Genomic DNA, 18,672 nt, shown 5'->3' with positions numbered 1-18,672 from the left:
AAGTTTCAAAGCTTCAACTCCCGTATGACAAGGTAGGGGGACCGGTGGTCTCGGGCACTATTAGTGGTCCTTTTCACCGAATCCAGCAGCAGTAAGGAACCTGGATGGAGGACTTAGTTGGAATTGCTAGCTTTACAAAGGGGCAAAAACACAATCATCATAGGTGGGAGTGGGGCTGTAAAAAGGAGAATTATTCTGAAATAAGGCTTTAACCAATTCTGTACCGGAAGGATTTGCACCCTTAATGACCAGGTCATTTTTTGCAATTCGGCACTGTGTTACTTTAATTGCGATCATGCGACGATGTACCTAAATAAAATTTAGGTCCTTTTTTTCCCCACAAATGGAGCTTTCTTTTGGTGCCATTTGATCACCTCTGCAATTTTTATTTTTTTGTGCTATAAACAAAAAAAGGAGTGACAATTGAAAAAAAACATATTTTTCACATTCTGCTATATAACATTCCCAAAAAATGTAATTTTTTTTTTAAACATTTTAGGCCAATTGCAATAAGCGTATACAAACTATGGGAAAGACTTATGGCTTTTTTTTTTTTTTTTTTTTTACTAGTAATAGCGGCGATCTGTGATTTTTAGCGGGACTGTGACATTGCGGCGGACAGATCGGACCCCTAACTGACATTTGACCCTTTTGGGGGGGGGGGGGGGGGGGAACCAGTGACATTACTACAGTAATCAATGCTGAAAATATGCACTGTTACAGTTATAATGACACTGGCAGGGAAGGGGTTAACAGTGGGTGATCAAGGGGCGTGTGTCAACTGTATAGGGGTTGGGCTTTTGAAATATCACAGAGACCTGTGATCCTATATAGAAGGATCACAGGCGCCCTGTGATTATTCCAGAGAGAAGAACGGTCAGCTGGGTTTACAATAGCTGACCGTCCTCTCAGCAGGGAGCGATTGCGGGTAGCAGGCGTCAATCGGAGCCACCTGCCCCGTTGTCCCCGCTTCCCGAGTGGGAGCGTGCCACTGGCGGCGCGTGTTCGCACCCTAGCTGCAGGCGCGCCACCGACGTAGAGCAACGTAGGTTCGCACAGGAGGGGCAGCCTGCCGCAGTAAAACTGCGGCGGGCGGTCCGGAAATAGTTAAATTATTATAAAGGATTTTTTTATTAGTTAACAAACATGCCATACTTACCTGCTCTGTACAGCAGCCCTGATCCTCCTCAGTTCCCCGCTGGCGCTCTGGGCCCCTCCTCCTTGCAGAGTGCCTCCACAGAAAGCTGCTTGCTGTGGGGGCACTCATGCGTGCTGGCTCCCAAGCTGGCTCTGCCTCCATAAAAAGAAAGCACAGCTCGGCCCTAAAGAAGCCATTGGCTCCTGCATCTCAGCCAATCAGGAGGGAGACCTGGCAGAGCCTTGAGTCTCATGCACATCGCTGGATCGAGATTGGGAAAGGATAGGGGGGCTAAGGGGGGGGGGGGGGGGGGAGCGCTGCACTCCATGCACTGCATAGAGTGCAAGGTAAAAAGCCTTCAGCCTTTACAACCAACCACTTTAAATATTCTTCAGGCCTAAAATTATTATTATTATTCTTTAACATGTTCACAAACGGCCCTGGCAGCAAAAGTGGTAATAGTGCTTTCAGGGCCCATTCACACCAGATGCAGTCGGATGCATTTCTGACTATGTTCCAACTGTACAAACCAGTGGTCTCCAAACTGCCGCATTTATCCAGCCCTTGGGGCACTTTGCCTCTCAGTAACATCAATGATGAGGTACAATTCCTCCCACTAACACCCAATGATTGAACATTCGTCCCACTGATCTAAATGATGGAACACTATTCCTCCCACTGATATCAAATGATACTGCAGCATTCCCACCACTGACACCAACGACCGGGAACTATTACTTCCACGGACACTAATGATGGAGCACAATTAATTATTGTTTTTACTCTCACTGACTGCAAAGCCAGAGGCATTGTTTACTCCCACTGACGCTTGGGCATTTCTAGTTCCACTGTCAGTAGTCCAGCCCCCTATATTCTAACGCAGATTTCTCAACCAGGGTTCCATTGAACCCCAAGATTCCTCCAGAGCTTGCTTGGAATTCCTTGAGCAATTTCTGCCTCTCCGATAAGTTTCCACCGACACCAATGATCTTTTTAGCTATCTGTAGGGGGGTGGTTCTTCACACTTGTGCAACTTTGCCATGACCTGAAGCAATGCCTGTGTAGTCTTGAATTCTATGGACCTCAAGTCGCATCAAAGTCAGACCAAAGTAGTGCAGGGACTACTTTGCAGTTGCAGATATGAATATTAGTCATTGGAAATCATGGGGTAAGACTTGTCATGCAACTTTGCAGTCCCAAGTCGCACAACTGTGAAAGGGGCCTAAAGTGGTTCTAAAGGCAGAAGATTTTTTTTTTTTTATCTAAATGCATGAAGATAAAAAGCATTCTGCGTGCAGCAGCTGCTCTCACCTCCCCCTCATACTTACCTGAGCCCATCTCGATTCAGTGATGGGGCACTAGAGCCTCGTCTGTCCAGGAACTTTCCCTCCCCATTGGCTAAGAAAGCAGCAGGCACCATTGGCTCCATGTCTGAATGAACACACATGGCAGCACTTCGGCTCGGGTGACCCATAGCAAGCTGCCTGCTGTGGGGGCAGGAGCTCTGGCAAGAGCCCCAAGAGGAGGATCTGGGCTGCTCTGTGCAAAACCACTGCACAGAGCAGGTAAGTATGACATGTTTGTTATAAAAAAAAAAAAACACAAGACTTGCACTTGTTGCGGTGAGGTCCCTCCGGAAGTTCGCCCCCTCCTCCTTCCCCTGCCAGGATATTCACAAAACTCGGCGCACTTTGTGTATGCGCAGTAGGGGAACTGGCCGCAAGGCTTCACTGCCAATTTCCCTTACAAAGAATGACGGCGGCGCAGCACCCGAGAGACTATTGAAAAATCAGCTGGGGTGTCGACACTGCAGCATCCCTGGACAGTATGTGTCCCAATATTAAAAGTCAGCAGCTACAGTAATTGTAGCTACTGACTTAATATTTTGGTGGGGGTAGGCTGGAGCTCCTCTTTAATATCAGCTTAAAGTGGAGTTCCACCCAAAAGTGGAACTTCTGCTTCAAGACCTCCTCCCAGGTCCAGTTTGTAAAACTGAGCTTTTGGGGGCAGGTATCGGATTTTGACAGGTACCTGCTCCCACTTTCCTTCCGACCGCCTAAGGCGATCGAAAGTTCTTTGCCAAAGTCTTCTGGGACACATGAGAGGTCCTAGAATACTTCGGGACCAGTCACAGACAGCAGTGGGCACCCGGCTGTGAAGCTGCACAGCGAGGGAGGACACGGGGAGAACACTGCTGGATCGTGGGACAGGTGAGTGGCTGTTTATTAAAAGTCAGCAGCTACACTTTTTGTAGATGCTGACTTTTAATTAAAAAAAATAAATAAATAACTGGAACTCCACTTTGTAACATTCTTTCCAATGACTATCATACTAATGAATCGTTTGTTCTAGATATAGTAACTTTAGCAGGGGTTCCCCCGAGACAGGAAAGTTTTCTCAAGGGTTCGTTCGTCTGTGTTGAAAAATGCCGGTCTAAAAGACAGTAAAGCAGTCCTTTGTTTTGAGACCCCTGGCCAGTGTTGGGGGTAACGAGTTACAAAGTAACGGATTACAGTAACTACATTACTTTTTTTGGTAATGAAATAACGTAACTAGTTACAATACTAATATTGGTAACTACACTACTTTACTAGGCTATAGGAACGCGCTTTCCTGCGTTACCCAAGCCATGCGATACAATCGTTATTTCGAAGAATAGAGAGGGATGAAGTTTATGACTTTTTGTTGCAATTTATGTTTTATTCTGGTTTTGTTCTCATGTTTCCCAAAGCCTGTGTTTATACAATAAACTCAATTAGGGCTGCAAGTAACGATTATTTTCATAATCGATTCGTTGGCCGATTATTGTTTCGATTAATCGGATAAAAACCTCAAAAATAAGGTTGGTGTATAATTTAGTTAATATTCTTGAATATCTATATGCAGTGGTAAATATAAATATCCAGCATATTTAATCCACTCGGAGACAGATATGTATTATTAGAGGTTTAAGAGCCCATTCAGACTAGCGCGACTTGTCAGGCGACCAAGTCGCCTGACAAGTCGCGGTCGGTCGCCATTGAGTAGTACAGGAGCCGTTCTAATAGGAGCGACACAAGTCGCTCCGACTTAGAAAAAGGGTCCTGTACTACTTTGGGGCGACCTGGGAGCGACTTGCATAGACTTCCATTATGTGAAGTCCCTGCAAGTCGTGCCGAAGTCGGATTGCGCCAGTCTGACTGGGCTGTAAATGTGGTACATAGACTCAGAGACCAATATTTTTAAAAGACCTAAAACACTGGTTTGCAAATTTTCAGACCAGATTGGTATAGAATATTCATGATAGACTCCCTTATGAATAGGCAGGTAGCTGGATACAAGCTCCCTGTGCCTGCTGTCACTTATGCTGGCCATACATAAACTATTTTTAGAAATTTAAAATAAAAACTTTCATCCGATATTCTAACCATTAGTGGGGTCTATTTGGTGTTCGTTGTCAACCACAGTGACAGGAAAATTTGAAGGAGCAGAATAGAAAACTTCTTGATCAAACGAATCTTCAAATAGTGTGTGTGGTTTTTGCTCAGAAGTTATATTCATTTTAAAATTGAATGTTAAAAGCAAGTGGAATTTTCAAACAACACTCGTCCATTCAACAAATATACAAATCATTTTTGTATAAATATAGATGTAAATATTTTTGTACAAAAATTCCAATACATGTATTGGCAGCGGAAGACCCCGTTCACACTGGGGCGACGCTACTTGCCGGGGTGACCTCGGAGCGACCGGCACGGACTTCATATCATTGAAGTCAATGCAGGTCGCCCCAAAGAAGCTCCTGACCCTTTTTCTAAGTCGGAGCGACTTGTGTCGCTCCTATTAGAACGGGTCCACGGCTTCTCTATGGCAGGCGACCTAACAGGTCGCCCCAGTGTGAACGGGGTATTAGTAGCAGCAGCATGCTTTTTTTTTTTTATCACCTGTGGGGTTAAAAAAAAAAAAAAACACAGCAGATAGCGCTACAGTAATATAATTATAATTTCTACTGTGAAACAATGAAAGTATTATATCTTGTATCGTGTGTATATATAAAAAAAAATATGCCCAGAAGTCTGATATACAGAATATTTAACTGGGAGTCAGACATGAAGCTATATGAATGGTGGAGTGGGGAAAATAACATTTTCATATTAAAGTAGTACTAAAAGCTGAGACTTTTTTTTCATGGATATAATAATTTTAAATCTAATGCACAATACTAGTAAACTTTTACTTTAAATTTAATTGTAATGCCTTATGTCACCTCTAGTCCATCGGCCTCCACCTTCTCTGGGCTCAGACGTTCCATCTTCCCTGCACAGAGCCCTTAACTACCTGCCGCCCGCGCTATAGCCGAAGTACAGCTACAGCGCGGACTCGAATTTCCGGGAGGCCGTCTCTAAACGGCTTACCAGTAACAGGCTCCCCCTGCGCTCCATGGCCAATCACAGCGGCCATTTACCACGTGATCGGACCGTGCAATGAGAGATGATCTCATATGTAAACATATGAGATCATCTCTCATTGCCAGCTCTCTTCCTCACACAGAGACTGCAGTGTGAGGAAGAGGAGAGCCGTCAGCGGTAAGGGGAACACAGAAGAATGTAATCAGGGCACTGATCACCAGTGCCCTGATTACACAAGAGAAAAAAAAAATGCCATTACTGCCCAGTGCCCACACTCAGTGCCCATAGTGCTGCCAGTCAGTGCCCATCAGTGCCTTCTCATCTAGGCACTGATTAGCAGCACTATGGGCACTGAGTGTGGGCAATGATGGTGCTGTCCATCAGTGCCACCCGTCAGTATCCATCAGTGCCCATCAGTGCCACCTATCAGTGCCCAGCAGTGCCACCTATCAGTGCGGCATATTAGTACCTCCTCATCAGTGCCCATAAGTGCCGCCTCATCAGCGCACATCAGTGAAGGAGAAAAATGTATTTATTTTCAAAATGAACTCACAGAAAATAAGAAAAACTTTTTTTTTTCAAAATTTTCTGTCTTTTTTCTTTTTTTTAGAAAGAAATAAAAACCCAGAGGTTATTAAATACCACCAAAAGAAAGCTCTATTTGTGTGGAAAAAAAATGATAAAAATTTCATATGGGTACAGTGTAGCATGACCGCTCAATTGTCATGCAAAGTGTGAGAGCGCTAAAAGCTGAAAATTGGCCTGGGCAGGAAGGGGGTATAAGTGCCCAGTAGGCAAGTGGTTAAAGTAATTGTAAACGTTGGATTTTTTTTTTTTTTACAACAATCTTGTCATACTTACCCTCTCTGTGTAATGATTTTGCACAGAGCAGCACTGATTCTCCTCTTCTGCACCCCCATTGCACTTCTGGCCCCTCCTGCCTTTAAAGTGCCCGTAAAGGAAGCAGAAAAGTATAGTACTGTAGTGTACAGAGTGTCCCTATAGCAAGGTAAAAAATCCTCTGCCTTTAGAACCTTGGTTCCTTCTCTTGCCCAGGACTACATTTCCCATGAGGCATTTCTCCTCACACATTCACAACTTCTGTATGCAGGACAACTAATCGGCTGACCGATTACAAAAATAGTTGACAACTATTTTCATAATCGATCGATTAGTTGTTTCAGCCCTAAACTCTATGCAGAAAGAGGGTCATGCATCTTCTACACGGTCAATTAAGAGGAAAGTAAAGTAATAAGTAGTGAAGTTACTTTTCAAATGCAGTAACTAGTAAAGTGATCTCGTTACAATTTACAGAACTAGTTACATTTTTTGAGTAACTACCCCAACACTGCCCCTGGCATAGCCTGGATTTTGGACTGTCTATCTTACGGGCATAGTTCATACCATTCCAGTACAAAACGTGCAGAAATGCATGTAAATGTGCGCAGAGAAAGAAGGCAGTGACCTCACAGGACAAACAGAAAAATGTGGGTCAACTGCATGTAAAACGCTCATAAAAACATGCTTCAAATGTGCATAAAAACGCAGAATGCAGTTTCTGGTGTGAATGGGTCCGAAATCACAGTTTCCAGTGTATGTGAACACAGCCGAACCTGGCACCTCTACAGAAAGAGCTAATATAAAATGTCTACTTCTAGTAAAAAGGACCCACATAGGCAGCATGGCTTGGCACCATATTGTTATTCTTCACCCACAGACCAGCCCTGATAACATTTTTTAGCTTGTCAAGCCTTGAGTCTTGTTGAATCACTAGGGAGTCATCAAGGCTATTATAGACTACACCTGAGACTATTCAGCCACTGGAGGATATGTAAATACTTCCAGAATGATAGACACAGAGCAGTATAAACTAAGACAAGCAGGATAATTCTGCCCTTACCTTCCTCGCCATGTACAATATCTGTGAGCAGCAATCCAATCACTAGGGGAAGGCTCAATGATTTCCACAGCCCCATCTCCTTCCACAATGTCCTAATCCGATGTACACTGCAGATAGTGCTGCCAGACAAGCACACAAATACACTCCTAAACCCGCCCCCTCTACAAGCCGTCCTGTGGATTTGGGCAACGGCAAGGGATGTTGGTGATCGTGGACAAATCACCGTTTAGCTACACGTCACCACGCCCCCTATTCTGCCGTACAACGTCCCAAATACAAGATTGGTAGCGAGTACAATGAGCAGTAAACGTATAAAACGTGTGTTGTATAGAGCTACAGCGGAGTTTTCCTCATTTTCATAACAAAACTAGGATTTGTGAGGTGCTCGCCTATCATTGGCTGGTTAGGTAACCCGCCAATTAATGTGTGCCACTTTACCCGGAGAAGGCGGATACCTCAGCAGGGCGGTGTCTATAGAATGGACTAGTCAGTCCGCGGTTGGTTAGAAGTATGAGATAGGAGGAGGATTCGCTGTGTTTGCAGAGTGCTGGAATTTGGCTGAAGGTGAAAAGTGAAAGTAGCCCATTGTATTATGACCCGGTGCATTTCCAGTCAGCGCTGACCTTCCTTAACTGACACGGAGAGGAGAGAGGCTTGTGGTGACGACTAGTGAGGAAGAAAAGGTGGTGTCACCTGGAACAATACACTGGAAGCCAACCTGCGTTTTGTTTTCTATGTCACATACAGGACAGGTGCATCTAAAAAATTAGAATATCAAAAACTTCATTTATTACAGTAATTAACCACTTTAAGACCGGAAAGATTTGCGCCCCTAACCACTTGCCAACCGCCCACAGTATATTTACTGCGGCAGTCAGCCCCTCACAGGCAAAGCGACGTAGTACTACGTCGCTAGCCTGTGAGGCTCTAGGGGCACACTCCCACCCCTGCTCGTTCACGGACACACCCCCCCCCCTACGGGCGTGACCGGCGGACCCGATGTCCACAGGTCACTCGCCATCGTCTTTTACACCGGGAGAAAGCTAATGTAAAAGCCGCCTGTCATTCTCCCCTGTGTGAGGCTGCATTCACACTTGAGTGTAGCGTTTTCGCACGTTTTTTACCGTAATTTTCAGGCGTTTTTGGAGGCAGGCATTGACATCTATCAAAAACGCTGGTAATCAGCCCAAAAAGAAGCTCATGTACTTTTTTCAGCTACAGGCGTTTTGCAAAATGCTCAGATGTGAACAGGGGCCATGTAAATGAATGGGTTTTTACTTGTTGGACGTTTTGGAACGTTTTTTTTTTGGAGCTGAAAAACACTCAAAAACGCCCAGGTTTGAATGGAGCCTTAGAACAAAGATCATACGGTCCTGCTATGCAGGATCGTATATCTCTGTTGTTACACAAACAGCCACATCCCTTGAGGCCCCGTTCACATAGGGGCGACGCTACTTCGCACCGCGACCTCCGAGGTCGGGGTGCGAGCAGCGCGCCGCGACCTCGGAGCGGCCGCCACGGACTTCATAACATTGAAGTCTATGGCGGTCGCCTCCTGGTCGCCCCAAAGAAGCTCCGGACCCTTTTTCTAGGTCGGAGCGACTTGTGTCGCTCCTATTAGAACGGGTCCGCAGCTTCCCTATGGGCGGCGACCTGTGAGGCAACCAGGTCGCCCTAGTGTGAACCGGGACTCACAGTTTGAAGCACGCCCCCTAGGGACACACTTAACCCCTCCTTCTCCAATAAAGTTAACCCCTTCCCTGCCAGTGTCATTTTTACAGTAACAGTGCATATGTATAGCACTGATTACTGTAGTAATGTCACTGGTAACCCCAAAAATGTCAGTCAAGGGTCTGTCCGCCGCAATGTCACAGTCCCGCAAAAAAATCACAGATCGCCGCCATTACTCATTAAAAAAAAAAATGACAAAAATCTTTTCCTTAGTAAACGCAATCAAATCAAAACCAATCAAAATACGCTTTTTGCAATTTTTTTTACCAAACATATGTAGCAGAAAACAAAATGGCCTAAAATGTTAAAAAATTTTGATTTTTACATTTTTTTGGGGAATTTCATATAAAAAAAATGTGAAAAATATTGTTATTTTTGCAAAATTTACGCTTTTTTTTTGTTTATAGCGCATGATCAAAAAATCACACAGGTGATCAAGTACCACCAAAAGAAAGCTCTGTTTGTGGTAAAAAAAAAGGACGTCAATTTCATTTGGGTACAGCTTCGCACGACCACGCAATTGTCCGTTAAATTCACGCTGTGCCGAATCGCAAAATAGGCCCTGGTCAGGAAGGGGGTAAAATCTTCCGGGGCTTAATGACCAGGCCCTATTTTGCGATTCGGCACTGTGTTACTTTAACGGACAATTGCACGGTCGTGCGACCTTGTACCCAAATAAAATTCAATAATATAAAAGTGCAGCGCCTAAAGGTTGATAAAGATGTGCTACATAGATGAACAAATAAAACACATTACTAAGTCATCACAGTAAAAATATAATGAGCATATAGCACAATCCTCATGAAGGAGTCCATTGGATAGAGACACAAAGAAAAAGTGGCAAACCACAGTCACAGAGGAAGTGAAGAAAGGAAGCCGATCCCAGGACGTGTAGTATCACTCTCGTGGCAGGGCAGCATGTAGGGAGCTATCCTTTCAATACATCCCCAGTGTGTTCAAGAGCCATGGATAATAACCCCTTCTGACATTTTCTGGGTCATCAAAACCTCATGACGCACGCACTAGCCGCGGCTATCTTTGTTTACATGTCTGTTTCATTCGCTTTCATGTGAGTAGTATTCTTCTGGTTTTTATGCAATAAAAGCTTGTACATATTACACAATTGGAGCCCTTTCTTTTATGAGGTGTACACCTGAGGTTTTGGTGACCCAGAAAATGCCAGAAGGGGTTATTATCCATGGCTCTCGAACGCATTTTGGACACTTTTGGGGGGACCAGTGACATGACTAGGGCTGCAACTAACGATTAATTTGTCTGTCGACTAATCTATCGATTATTTTTACGATTAGTCGACTAATCTAACGATTATTTAAATTTTTTGTTTTTTTGCTTAATTTAGTGTCTTTTTGATTTGCTAATTAATCCTGTAATTAATACAGACCCCTCAGTAAGCCCCCCTCCCACTACAGACCCCTCAGTAAGCCCCCCTCCCAGTACAGCCCCCCACAGTAAGCCCTCCCACCCAGTACAGACCACTTAGTAAGCCCCCCTCCCAGTACAGACCCCTCAGTAAGCCCTCCCACCTAGTACATACCACTTACTAAGCTCCCCCCCCCAGTACAGACCCCTCATTAAGCCCTCCCACCTAGTACAGACCACTTACTAAACCCCCCTCCCAGTACAGACTCCTCAGTAAGCCCTCCCACCCAGTACAGACCACTTAGTAAGCCCCCCTCTCAGTGCAGACCCCTCAGTAAGCCCTCCCACCTAGTACAGTATGTACTGGGTGGGAGGGCTTACTGAGGGGTCTGCACTGGGAGGGGGGGCTTACTAAGGGGTTTGTACTAGGTGGGAGGGCTTACTGAGGGGTCTGTACTGGAAGGGGGGCTTACTAAGTGGTCTGTACTGTACAGACCACTTAGTAAGCCCCCCTCCCAGTACACTAGTACAGACCCCTCAGTAAGCCCTCCAACCTAGTACAGACCCCTTAGTAAGCCCCCCCCTCCCAGTACAGACACCCCAGTAAGCCCTCCCACCCAGTACAGACCCCTTAGTAAGCCCCCCCCCTCCCAGTACAGACACCCCAGTAAGCCCTCCCACCCAGTACAGACCCCTTAGTAAGCCCCCCTCCCAGTGCAGACCCCTCAGTAAGCCCCCCCACCTAGTACAGGGCTTACTGAGGGGTCTGCACTGGGAGGGGGGCTTACTAAGGGGTCTGTACTGGGTGGAAGGGCTTACTGAGGGGTCTGCACTGGGAGGGGGGGGGCTTACTAAGTGGTCTGTACTAGGTGGGAGGGCTTACTGGGGGGTCTGCACTGAGAGGGGGGGCTTACTAAGTGGTCTGTACTGGAAGGGGGGGCTTACTAAGGGGTCTGTACTAGGTGGGAGGGCTTACGGGGGGGTCTGCACTGGAAGGGGGGCTTACTAAGTGGTCTGTACTGTACAGACCACTTAGTAAGCCCCCCTCCCAGTACACTAGTACAGACCCCCCAGTAAGCCCTCCAACCTAGTACAGACCCCTTAGTAAGCCCCCCTCCCAGTGCAGACCCCTCAGTAAGCCCTCCCACCTAGTACAGACTGTACTAGGTGGGAGGGCTTACTGAGGGGTCTGCACTGGAAGGGGGGCTTACTAAGGGGTCTGTACTAGGTGGGAGGGCTTACTGGGGGGTCTGTACTGGGAGGGGGGCTTACTAAGCCCCCCTTCCAGTGCAGACCCCCCAGTAAGCCCTCCCACCTAGTACAGACCATTACAAGCCGGTGTAGCGCCGCAAATGTGACATGTCTAAGTAGCTGGGTGATTGGGGGAGGATGGCGAATGTGTGTTGCGGCAGAAGCTGTGGGAGTACAGGGGTGCTGGAGACGGTCAGCACTCACCTCTCGTCTCCGACGGAGCCCGGCGGGGGAATTTCACCCGGCCGTGTGACGTCACGCGTTGACGCATCGACGCATTTTCCGCACGTCGACGATTTTTTGTAGTCGACAAGTCGTGGCAGCCCTAGACATGACTACAGTATTCAGTGATAAAAATATGCACTGTTACTGTAATAATGACACTGGCAGGGAAGGGGTTAACCCTATGGGTGATCAATGGGTTAAATGTGAGCCTCATGCTTTCTGACGTGTGGGGGTTCTGTGACACAGACAGAGGTCGCAGGTTCAGCTATGCTGAATCCTGTGATCTCCTCCTGTCTGTCACTGAAAAGATCCACCTGCTTTGTTTACATAAGCAGGCAGGTCTTCTCACAGTTTCCCCGACGATCGGGGAAGGGAGGCGGCAATCGCCGCCTCTCCTCCTCCGGCCCAACTCCTGCTGTGTCTAAACACGCCGCCGAAATCACTAGGAGTCCAGCGACATAGGTCTACGTCGCTGGACCCAGGGGAGCCACACTGCCACAGTTGGATTACTGTGAGCAGTCGGCTAATGGTTAAGAAAAAAAAAAAAGTGAAATAAATATATTTTAGATAGATTCATTACAAACAGTGATATATTCAAGCATTTGTTTTTATTTTGAGGATTATGAGTTATAGCTAATGAATCAAAATTCTGTATCTCAGAAAATTAGAATATTATGTAGCACCCTCCTAGTCAGGTACTAGGTAAGAGAGTGTAGTTTTGGCTCTCTCTGCTTACCAGAAGAGCAGCAGGCAAAATATTCATGCACTCTGCTTATCAGGGAGCAGGATTTGTAGTTAGGTCTACTCAGTGTGCCCAGTGTGTGATTCATCTGGTCTCAGGGAGAGTCCCCAGCTGATCCAATGGGGAGGCACGTTGGATGCTCAAGGAAACCTGACCAGTGACACACAGGCTTTTGGTACTGTCCCAGGGGTTTGCACAGACAGTGGTGCATTATGGGACAGGGTATAAAAAGCCAAGGGCACATGAGGTAGAGGTCTTTGGCAGGAAGCAGAGTCCCAGAAGGTGGGTGGCGGCTGCCTCTTCTTCTGCAGCAGTTGATGGTGGTCTCAGGCAGTCGGCCTGATATACCAGTGGTGTGAGGCTGAACCCAGAGGTCCAGGAGAGCTCACTACAGAAGTTGGGGCATTGGAGAATCTGGAAAAACAGTGTCGTGAGTACAGAGGAACCTGCCCAGGAAGGGGACCACTCCAGAGTCAGATGGTGAACGCACTGACAAGAAACAATGCGGTACTTGACCTACTGATTACCAACAATACAGACCTGCTCACGGATATAGAGATACGGGGCAACTTAGGAAACAGTGACCATAGGTCAATTAGTTTAAGTATTAATCATAGTAATAGGAAACACAAGGGTAATATAAGGACACTGGATTTGAAAAGAGCCAATTTCCCAAAACTGCGCTCTCTGCTAGAAAATATCAAATGGGATAGAACCCTGGGAACAAAGAACATGAAGGAAAATGGGAGTGCTTCAAGAGCATACTAAACAAAAGGATTGGCCAGTGCATTCCAAAGGGAAAAAAATTTAAAAGAGCAAAACTAAACCCTGGGTGGCTAAACTCCAACATAAAAATTCATATTAAAACAAAAGAAAAGGCCTTCAAAAAATACAAGACTGAGGGGTTATTGGCAGCATACAAGCATTACAAAGAGTGTAATAAGAAATGTAAAGGCGAAATCAAGTTGGCTAAAATAGAACACGAGAGACATATAGCGGAAGAGCGTAAAAAGAACCCCAAGAAATTCTTTAAGTATATAAACAGTAAGAAAGCGAGGCCAGAACACATTGGCCCCATAAAAGACGACAAAGGAAATATGGCCACAGAGGACAGAGAAAAGGTGAAAGTGTTAAATAAATTCTTCTCTTCAGTCTTCACAAAAGAATCGGGGGGCTACACTAACCCAGCTTGTAAGGCTAAACTAAATAATACACCTCAGGAAGTACCGCCATGTCTAACAGAAGATAGACTTAGAACTAAACTAGAGAAACTTAACATAAATAAATCACCGGGACCAGATGGCTTGCACCCGAGGGTTCTTAAAGAGTTCAGCCAGGTGATTGCCAGACCATTATTCTTGATCTTTAAGGATAGTCTACAGGCAGGTATGGTGCCAGCTGATTGGAAAAAAGCCAACGTGATACCAATATTTAAAAAAGGGCCGAGATATATCCCGGGTAAGTATAGGCCGGTTAGCCTAACATCAGTAGTCTGCAAAATTTTGGAGGGGATGTTAAGGGACCACATACAAGACTTTAGTAATGAAAACGGTATTATTAGTAGTAATCAGCATGGATTCATGAAAAATCGTTCTTGCTAAACGAATCTATTAACCTTCTACGATGAAGTGAGCTGCCACCTAGATAAAGGTAAGCCTGTGGATGTGGTGTATCTGGACTTTGCAAAGCCAATCCTGTTTAATTTATTCATAAATGATCTAGAGGAGGGGATATCGAGTACAATCTCAGTATTTGGGGATGATACTAAACTAAGCATGCCAATATCTTCTATGCAGGATGTGGAAACCTTACAAGCGGATCTGAACATAATAATGGGGTGGGCAACTACATGGCAGATGAGGTTTAATGTTGAAAAATGTAAAGTAATGCACTTGGGCGTCAGAAATACAAAAGCAAGCTACTCACTGGGGGGGGGGGGGGGAACCTCTGGGTGAGTCTAGGATGGAAAAGGACCTGGGGGTACTGGTAGACAACAGGCTTGGCAGTGGCATGCAATGCCAAGCCGCTGCAAGCAAAGCCAACAGAATACTGGGATGTATAAAAAAGGAGATTCACTCCAGAAATAAAGAGATTATTCTCCCACTCTACAAGACTCTGGTCCGGCCACATCTGGAGTATGCTGTCCAGTTCTGGGCCCCGGTCCTCAGGAAGGATATGCTGTAACTGGAGAGAGTCCAGAGAAGGGCAACAAAAATAATTAGGGGAATGGAGGGCATCGGCTATGAGGAAAGACTACAAGCACTGAACATATTCTCTCTGGAGAAGAGACGATTGAGGGGGGATATGATATCAATGTACAAATACTGTACTGGCGACCCTAGCATAAGGAACAAACTTTTCAGAGAAAGGGAATACAATAAGACACATGGCCACTCACTAAAACTAGAGGAAAATGGTTTAACCTTAAAATACATAAGGGATTCTTCACTGTCAGAGCAGTAAGGATGTGGAATTCTCTTCCACAAGCAGTCGTATCAGCAGGGAGCATCGATAGTTTAAAAAAAACTATTAGATGGACACCTTAAAGACCACAACATACAGGGGTATACAATGTATGGCTAACAGCAAACACAAACATATCATAGGTTGAACTGGATGGACTGATGTCTTTTTTTCAACCTCACAAACTATGTAAGTGTAGAGTCAGTGGACGGGTGTCAGCTAGCCCAGAGAGAAAGGGGGTACTAGGGGAGTACCCTATAGAGAAATACTATAGGAACACTTATCTTATCTTTATTCAAGTGGCAGGATGAAGTAGCGGCCTTGCAGCATTCTCAACTTAGAAGTCCTCAGCATTGTGAATAGTTAACAGTTGGAGTATCCCACTCATCCCTTCTCCCATCCCAATTTAAATAAAACCACAAAAACAACAACCCCCGGACTGATCTTTGACTGAGCCAAGAACTAAAGGTGTTAAGTTTCTGCAAACAGTTGCTACGGGTAACCCAGGGGAATCCCTAAAGTGTAATATCCAGCAGTTCTCTAGGGGGCAGTGCTAAAATTACATGTGACTAATAAAAAAGGATTTTTAATACAGAAACTAAAAAGTAAGTCCATGTAGCAGTATAGTATGCACTCAATACTTGGTCGGGGCTCCTTTTACATGAATTACTGCATCAATGCGGCGTGGCATTGAGGTGATCAGCCTGTGGCACTGCTGAGGTGTTATGTAATCCCAGGTTGACTTGATTGCGGCCTTCAGCTCGTCTACATTGCTGGGTCTGGTGTCTCTCATCTTCCTCTTGCCAATACCCCTCAGATTCTCTATAGGGGTTTAGGTCAGGAGAGTTTGCTGGCCAATCAAGCACAGTGATACCATGATCATTAAACACTTCAGCTCTGGAAGGTTTAACCCCCTTCCCGACTAGACCATTTTTTTACTAATAGTAGCAGCGATCAGCAACTTATAGCGGGACTTCGATATTGCGGCGGACAAATCAGACACCTAACTGACACTTTTGACACTTTTTTTTTTGGGGGACCAGTGACACTAATGGCACTTTTCCACTGCAAGTACCGGCTAGTACCGGCTCGGCTCTACTCGGCCCTGCTTGGCCCGGTTTACTTTTCCACTGTGGTACCGCATGGTATAGTGTCGGAACGGTTCGGTACGGTACAGTATAGGTTTGCTTTTCCACTAAAGTAGTACTAAAGTTAAGTGGGTGGGATAACAACGGGGTGGGTGTGATTCTCTGACCAATCAGTGGCTAGTAGTGACTGCATGCAAAGGATTGTGGGATCGGGTACCAGTTTGGTACCTGTTGGAACCACAATCGAGTAGGTACTGTTTTTTCAGAGCCGTACCGTACCGTTCGGTTCCATGCAGTGGAAAAGCAAACCTATACCGTACCGTACCGAACCGTTCCAACCCTATACCATGCGGTACCGCAGTGGAAAAGCACAAAAGCGTGCCGAACCGGTACGGTTCCATGCAGTGGAAAAGCGCCATAATACACTGTACTAATGACACTGACAGGGAAGGGGTTAACATTAGGGGCGATCAAATGGTTAAATGTGTGCCTAGGGAGTGCTTACTAACTGTGGGAGAGGTGCTTTTAATACTTGAAGACATGGATTGGTGTTTCTGCTTCACAGAATCACAGGACCAATGTCTTTTGTACTCACAGAATGACACTCTGCCTTGTTTACATAGGCAGACTGTCATTCTGTCAGAGTAACGAACAATCACCAGGTCCCGCCAGACATCAGGTCGGCGGGACCCGCTGATCTGCTCCCGTTGTATAAAATCACAGTGGGAGTGAGCCGACACCAGTGCACACTCGCACCCAAAACCTGGACCTGCAGAATCACGTATATGTACTTGATTGTGCACAGAGTGGCCACCCTGTAGCAGTAAATTTGCTATGGGGCGGTCGCAAAGCAGTTAAACCAGGTTATGGTGCTTTTGGAAGTGTGGGCAGGTGCCAAGTCTTGCTGGAAAATGAAATTAGTATCTCCATAAAGCTGGTCAGCAGAGGAAAGCATGAAGAGCTCTAGAATTTCCTGCTAAAGGACTGTGATGATTTTCAACTTGATAAAATGCGAAAACTTCGCATTTTATCTGTGAAAACTTCACACTGGACCTCATGCACCTTGCATTCTGTGCCTCTCCACTCTTCCTCCAGACTCTGCGACCTTGATTTCCAAATGAAATGCAAAATTTACTTTCATCCAAAATGAGGACTTTGGACCACTGAGCAACAGTCCAGTCCTTTTTTCTGCTTAGACAAGGTAAGACGCTTCTGATGTTGTCTCTGGTTCAGGAGTGGCTTGACACAAGGAATGCGACAGTTGAAGCCTGTGTCCTGGATATGTCTGTGTGTGGTGGCTCATGAAACACTGACACCAGCCGTAATCCACTCCTTGTGAATCTCCCCCAAATTCTTGAATGGCCTTTGCTTCACAATCCTCTCAAGGCTGCGGTTATTCCTGTTGCTTGTGCACCTTTTTCTACCACACTTTTTCCTACCACTTAACCACTTAAGCCCCAGCCCTATTTCGGACACTTTTTGTTTACAAGTTAAAACCAGTATTTTTTCCTAGAAAACTACTTAGAACCCCCAAACATTATATATATTTTTTAGCAAAGACTCTGGAGAATAAAATGTCGGTCATTGCAAAATTTTTTGTCACGCGGTATTTGCGCAGCGGTCTTTAAAACTCAATTTTTTGGGAAAAAATTTTAAAAATCACATTTCACTGCATTTAAAAAATACTAAACAGTAAAGTTAGCCCATTTTTTTTGTGTATTGTGAAATATGATGTCACGCCGAGTAAATAGATACCCAACATGTTACGGTTTAAAATTGCGCCCCCCCGTGGGATGGCGACAAACTACGGTCAATAGAGATCTCAATTGGTGACGCTTTAAATTTATTTATCGGTTACCAGTTTAGAGTTAGAGTGTAGCTCTTTTTTTTTAATTATTGCCCACGCTCTGGCGATCGCTGCGATACCTCACATGTGTGGTTTGAACAGCGATTTCATTCGCGGCTCGACTTCCGTATACGTTTTTTTTTGTGCGCGAGCTAACGGTGACGGGGGCGGCTAAATTTTTTTTTTTCCTATTTATTTTTTCTTTTTTTTTAAACTTTATTACAGGTTTTAAAAAAAAAAAAATAATGATCACTTTTATTGCTGTCACAAGCAATGTAAACATCCCTTGTGACACCAATATATAGTGACAGGTACTTTTTATGGAGGGATCGAGGGTCTAAAAGACCCTAGACCCCTCCACTACACTTCCATGTATGCAAAACGCAGAAAACGGCGTTTTTGCATACAGCCGTTTTTCGAATTTGCCGCCTTTTGCAGCACAGTAACCCGGAAGTGACGTAATGGATGCCGCCTCCGGGTTACGTCATCGGAGACCCGATCTATGCCATTTCCGGCATTC

At 45.4% G+C, this 18,672-nt stretch overlaps 1 protein-coding gene across 1 annotated transcript in view; it reads right to left on the bottom strand.

Annotated features, from left to right (window-relative positions):
* Positions 1 to 7,670, bottom strand: part of PDIA4 (protein disulfide isomerase family A member 4) — an 82,873-nt gene extending 75,203 nt beyond the window's left edge. The window contains exon 1 of the mRNA XM_082259496.1: positions 7,427 to 7,670. Within this exon, the coding sequence (XP_082115622.1) occupies positions 7,427 to 7,502 (76 nt within the window). The 5' untranslated portion in view covers positions 7,503 to 7,670. The remainder of the gene's footprint in view (positions 1 to 7,426) is intronic.
* Positions 7,671 to 18,672: the final 11,002 nt, after the last annotated feature.

Source organism: Pelophylax lessonae (assembly GCF_965119305.1).
Source record: "Pelophylax lessonae genome assembly, chromosome: 5".
NCBI lineage: Eukaryota > Metazoa > Chordata > Amphibia > Anura > Ranidae > Pelophylax > Pelophylax lessonae.
The sequence above is the reverse complement of the archived record's forward strand: the minus strand, read 5'-3'. Positions and strand labels throughout refer to the sequence as shown.